Here is a 6475-nt window from a genome sequence, read left to right as displayed (position 1 = left end):
AGCAGGAAAGGAGAGATGCCTGGGGCCAGCGATAGAGGTGAATCACACTCTTCTCTTCAATCCACCTCCCCTCCCCTATCTCCAGCAGAGTCCATTTTCGGTAAATCCTAGCTAAAGGAATAGGGCAGAGGACGGCCAGCCTTATGAGCAGAAAAGAAGTTCCCAGAAGGGCAGCAAGCCATCTGAAATGAGAAATGATGGAGAGGTGGGAAGACTACAACCCCACCTCCTCAACAGGGGACATCCTCACAGGGAGGCGAGAAGGGAAAACTTACAGACTCATGACAGGCAAGTCTCTGGTCCTCGGGGTTTCCTGCATTACTTGGTGATGAAATGACCTCCATCTTTTGAGGAAGTTCAGAGAGCACCAAGAAGTATGAACAAAGTTCAGGTCAAAGACAATTCCTTGATTCCCCCTAGCCCTCCAGCAGCACCAAGCCAAGAAGCAAACACAGGACCACATACATAAGCACATATACACATACATACAGCCTCTTAGGAAATAAGTCCACTCACCCATCAGAGGTAAATCATAAGTAAAGTTTGCCCCCCAAACCCTATACACCAGTGTCACATTCCTTCGTCCTTCACAAACCCCATAAACTACACACACAGATCCGATACAAGATCCACAGGAGCAGCAACGGAAAGGGAATTTGAAAGAAAAGCAAAAAGTAGGGATGTCCAGGGTCCGAGGAATCCTAATTCTCCCCACTGCTAAGGGATTTCTTGACCTCCTGACCCCCTCCTCATCTACATGCTAGCTGAGAGGAGAATCAGAGATGTGAACCCACCTGCTTAGTTTATCTGTCTCCGGGGCCTGGACTGCCTCTTCAGAAATAACCATACAATGTGACTGCCTGATGGTGGCCAGATGAGGTTTATGCCAAGCAAGTGAGCCCCCTGGGCATGATAAAAACTGAAAATTCCTAGGAACGTTTTCAAGCCAGGTGAAAATTTCAGAGATTAATATTGTTGTTCCTATCATACAGTATTTATTTTGTACGGAACCATGGCAGGTACTGTACTCTGCAAACCCTATCAGATCGGTTTCTTTAATTCTTACAACAACCCTAAAAGAGATTAATACTATATAGGATTCTATTTTTCAGATAGAGAAACTGGAGCTTACAGAAATGAAGTACCTTGCCTAACTGTCCAGTTTGTTTTTATTTTTTTTGTTGTTGTTGTTTTGGTGAGTTACACTCCACTGCTTTCCAAATGGGTAGGTGATGATAAGTCAAAAAGTACTGCTACACAAATCACAGAAACCTTTATTAAATAAAAATGTCAAAACACGAAGCTCTTCATTCTTAACAAGCTCTCCGTCCATGCATTTTTGAAGGCCATGTTGCCATCTTGCCTAACCCTTCTCTGGATCATTCCGTGGTGCTCAATGTACACTACTTTAAAACAACACTTTGGCATCCTTGAGGGATTCAGACCATGTTCCTTTTAAATGTCCTTTGAATTTGGGGAACAAATGGGAGTCTGAAAGAGCAGGATCAAAATTACAAGATGGATGGTGCATCGTCATGATGGGGAAAAGAATCCTGGGCACAATTTTCCTGGCCTTTTGATCACCAATACATTTTTCAATTGTCTTAACATTTCTTCCGACCATGTGCCCCCAATCACACTGGGTCCTTTGAGAGACTCTATCAAGATGATCCCTTTGTGATCCCACAGGACAGTTACTCATATAACGTCTGAGCTGACCTCTCTTGCCTTGCATTTCACTGGCCCAGCAGAGCCCCTCAGAGACCACTATTTACATTGGACCTTTCTGTTTTCCTGATGCCATCCTAACACGACCAACACAAGTGCCTATCCAATGATCGCAGAGACATGTGTAGACCTGTTTCCTTTGGAATAAGCCCATGCATGTGGACCCCTAGTAGCAATACTTTTGATTACCCTCATAGAAGCTGCACAGAAGGAAAACACTGCTTCTACCCTGCACCTGGTAAGTAAATTTCCCCTGCGACACAACAGCGGCTGTCACATCTCACCTTCTCTGACTCTATGGCAGAGTAAGAGTTGGACCACAACAGACTGGAGGCTCAAGCTACGTCTCGGGGTAAATATTCCCCCAAAGTGATAGTCCAGGGACGGCGATAAAATAACATCTCCCATGAGAAGCAGTCCAGCTGCAGCCACTCTGACACCTGCTTGCCCCCGCCTCCAATCCTAGCTCCACTCAAACACAGAAACATGGCAGGTGAAGGCTCTTCGAAGCACCAAAAAACTCCCTACCTATACAGGAAAAAGACGTGAGGACGGGGCTATGTGTGGTCTTTACGTTTGGAAAAATGCACAAAACACCCACGAACTGAGGCACTGCAGTGTTGCTTCCACTGCTACTGGCAATTGTCCTGGGTTTACTATGCCAATTTCTCTTTCATTTCAAATGAGTATATGAGGATAAATCAAAAAGTATTGCTACACAATCAGAGAAACCTGTATTAAACAAACAAACAAAGATCTCAAAATGGTAAACTATTCTTTCTTAGCACCTTCTCTTCATATGCTCAGCAGGGCACCTGAAGAAAGACATACATGTTCACAGAGCAGGGAACCCTGCCTGCCCCACCCCCACCCCGGACACAGAAGTCAGATTCCACCCAGAGTCTCCCCCACTTGATGCTCTGCAAGCTGACCACAATGATACACTTCCCAGGTACTTCCACCAACAGGCAGAAGTTGTGGTGTTGAGAGGCTTTTTCTCCCCTCCTTGGTTACCTGAAAGAAAACCTCCAAGTGGGGTGGGTCAGGACAGAGGAACCTCACTCCCGTGGGAGGAAGAGGCAAAAGGGAAACCCAGGAGTCCAGAGGTCAGCACCTGCCCAGCTTTCACCCAGAGATGATACCTTTCTAATGGAGTCCAAGTGGGCTTCCAAACGTGAGCACCTCCCTGGGGTTCCCCTAGTCGAAGGGGCCATGTGCATGCCTCAGGCCCACCTGCATTGCTCGGGGTCCCGGCACGTATGAGCAAGAGGATGATTTGAAGGTGTGGGAACAGGGTGCAACTAGTATCAGGGAGCTGAGAAAATGGCTCTGCCTCCCAGCAGTCCACGACAATGACTAGTTCACACAGCACAACTCCCCATTCTGAAATGGGGGCTGGGAAGAGAAAAAAAATGGGGGCTGGGAAGAGAAAAAAGAGAAAAGAGGAGAGATAGGGGAACAATTACAGGAGAAGGAAGAGGAAAGACAGAAGGAAGAAGAAACAGAGAGAACGCAACGTAGACAAGAGGCGCCACAGCCTCCCTAAGCAAGACCAAGTGGAGACATGCAAAGACGCAGCATGAAGACAGCTTCTCCAGAGGACCCCACAGCTGCCATGCCCTGGGCTCCTTCCACAAGCAAGCGGGCAGGCAGGTGGCCCTGTCACCCTGTCGCCTTTCTCCCAGGCTGGGGGTGTTGGTGGCCCAGGAAGAAACAATGGCTCCGCATCTCTGCCCAGGGTTTCTGGGTTCGCCACAGCAGTGTTAGGAGAACTTGGTGTCCTGAAATCAGGCACAGTGGGGACACTAAGACGAGGGGAGGGGAGCGGAGGGGAGTGGGCTAGAAGTAGTCAACGAGAAGGGGCTCCGGGCAATCTGGCTGGGGTTGGAGAGCTCAGATGAGCTCTCACACCTCTGAGGTCCACAAGGGGCCCATCACTTGACACAAGGAGGGCAGACAGGGGCAGAGGAGGGTGCCCTTGTCCTGAAGGCGTCAGGAGGGCCTGAAGCAGGGGAGCTGGCACCCCTTCCTACCCTTCCCACCCAGTCTCCAGAGCCCATGCTGCTGGGTGCTCTCAGCCAACCTCATACCCAACTCCATCCCTCCTGGCTGCTGCCTACATGTTAGCCACACATCCTGAGAAATGTCCAGGCAGCCAGTGCAGGCAGTTCTTACTGAAACCTGAGTTATAATCACCTTCCCTTCATGATTCTAGGTGGAAAGAGATATAGATACTTCTCACCTAAGGAGGCCAGACAGCCAAGAGGAGAGCCCTCTGGTCCCACCAAGCAGCTGGCACTCACATTACATGTCACTGAAGCATGGGCAATAGAGTCTGTGACAAAGGAAGTCTCTTCTGGAGACATCTCCTTTGAGTGTCACACGGCACGCCTTTTTAAGAATCTGACACCCCTCAAAATGTCCCGGTTCGTGGAGCCACGACCCCAGCAGAGCAGATGCTGTTCCGCTATCTCTAGGTATTTCTGCTGCTTCTCTTACGCCAGGGGACTGTCTGCCTACCTCCCCTGGAGTGCTAGTCAAAATACCCTTCCCTAGTGCTTGCCTGGGACCCAGCCAGTGGGGGTGACTAGTGAAGTAGTGTGAGCATGAGGGCAAGGTGGTACACCCCCTCAGCCTTGCAGCCCTTACGAACAGGCTACAGAAAATGGGGCCTCTAGGACAGCATGGACATGTCCCCTACTCCCAGCCCTCGGTCTGGCAGTGCCCAGCGGGAAACTGTCCTGAGGACAGACCCACTGCAGAAGGAAGAGCTGGGCCAAGGGCCAGCCTAAGGGACCTGGGGGATACTGAGTAGGATTCAGATCCCAAGAAGACAATGGGGGCCAGAAGCACAGGGGGTGACCCCGGGTCTTCAGGAGCAGAGGAGCACCATCATGGTGGCTGCGGGGAGTAAGGGTGGGGGTGTCCCTACCCCAAGGACACAGAGATGCCGAGCAGACCTTGCGTCCTTGGGTGCATGCAACCCAGGGGCTTCTGTCAGAAGCCAGTAAGGAAAACTACAGGAGCTTGGGGTGGGATGGGAGTGGATGGGGTGGGGGCGTGTCCCGGGCTGCAGGCAGGCAGTGACAAAGCGAGGCCCGGTCCGCTGTGGAAGCAGTACTCTGTGAGGGACCCAAAAGCCTGGCTACTCGTGCGTCCAAGGCTGCCACCCTACAGAAGGAGCGAGGGGGAAGATGGCATGGCTGGCCCCTCATGCCCCTTTAGAGGAAGCAATGGCCCTGGCGAAGCCCCATCCATCTGTCCGTCCACCCACCCCCATCCCGGCCCCAGCCGCGAGGGAGCTCCCTTACCTATTGAGCTGAGGAGAGGCTTGTCTCGACAACACTGCCCAGATAGCTGAGATCAATCAGAAACAAAGCGGTTATCAGCACCAGCTCTGGGAACCACCCCGCACACCCAGAGGGAAGGAAGGGAGGAGGCAGGGAGCAGAGAACCGACAGGCAGCCGAGAATGGGTTGAGGGGAGGAGAGGAGACAGAGAAACAACGGACGATGGGCCAAAGCAGATGAGCGCGCAGGACAAAGCACAGACGACAGGGCTGGGCTGCGACGGCGCACCACCTCCTGCACACAGGCTCTCACTGGGGGCGCAGCTCCGAGCCGCGCGGGCCCTTGCTCCTCCTGGACCACTCACTCCCCTGCTCCTCCCACCCGCAGCCACAGGGGTGCTGAGGGTGGGAGGAGAGGCTTGCACTCCCCGGTACCAGAGGGCAGAGGGGAGCGAGGGTCCCTGCAGGAGGACCAGGAAGAGTGCTGGGCGACCTCCTCCACCCTGCCTACCCGCCACCCAGTCTCCTCGGGGCCATTGCTCCCCTCCACGGGCGGGCGGCTACACCAAGAAGTGACCAAGGACGAAACCAGCGAGAGAGAGGGAGGGTGCGGCTCGGGGGACACTCGGAGATGCCGCCGCCGGCTACTCTGAGCAGGTCAGGTCACCCCGAAGAAGATGGGGGGGGAGAGAAGAGGTCCACAGAGAGAGAGAGACTGCCACTGGAGAAGAGAGGAAGGGCGAGGAGGAGGACAAGAGAAGAGGCACAGACAGTGGCCCAGGCCGACTCGGGTACCTGGAACACCAGCTGCTACAGTTTAGTGGGTGCGGTTTCAGTCGGGCTGCTCTTGGGAGCTGATTTGTCTGTCTGTCTGTCTGCAGCTTCCTGCGAGGCACACAGGTGGGCTGGGGTGGGGCGTGTGGCTCCGGGGAGACCATTCAGCAAGCCCGAGAGGTGGCTCCCCACCTTCAGGATGATCCCTTAGGGGAGGCTGCGGGGAGGGGAGTGCAGGGCGCTGGAGGCTGAAGCTCGCTAAGACTGCTAAGGGGGGCAGTTTGAGAAGAGGAAGCCCCTCGCGTGGTGTTGCGGGAGGTCACACGGCTGGATCCTGCACAGCAGGGAGGAGGGACCAGGGGAGATACAGAAGCTGGACACAGACTTGTGGGCGTAGGCCCTCTGGGATGGCCACCCAACCCCATGATGGCAGACTTCGGCGGAGCGGAGCGGGAGAACCGCGGGAAGGCAGCCATCTGTGCCCGAGCTCCGGTGGCACTGGGGCCTGCGGCGAGCTCGGCGCTGGATGGGGAAGATCCCTGGCGCTCCGGGCGGGTACCCGGGCCGCTAAGCCCCACCCCCACTCAGAGACCACGCCCCGCCAAGGCCAACCCCGAAGGGCCGCTGCGGCGTGTCCAAACAAGCCCTGTCATTCGGGTGGATGGAAGGGGCAGAGGGCAGGGC

General features: G+C 54.1%; 1 protein-coding gene across 1 annotated transcript in view; it reads right to left on the bottom strand.

The window, feature by feature from the left end:
• Positions 1-3567: 3567 nt before the first annotated feature.
• Positions 3568-6475, bottom strand: part of IGSF9B (immunoglobulin superfamily member 9B) — a 44428-nt gene continuing 41520 nt past the window's right edge. The window contains exon 19 of the mRNA XM_045295184.1: positions 3568-3602. Coding sequence (XP_045151119.1) covers positions 3568-3602 — 35 coding nt within the window. The remainder of the gene's footprint in view (positions 3603-6475) is intronic.

Source organism: Echinops telfairi, unplaced genomic scaffold (genome assembly GCF_000313985.2).
Source record: "Echinops telfairi isolate 266 unplaced genomic scaffold, ASM31398v2 ScPeMD7_5592;HRSCAF=6446, whole genome shotgun sequence".
Lineage (NCBI taxonomy): Eukaryota > Metazoa > Chordata > Mammalia > Afrosoricida > Tenrecidae > Echinops > Echinops telfairi.
Note: the sequence above shows the minus strand (reverse complement) of the source record. Positions and strands in the feature narration are given on the sequence as shown.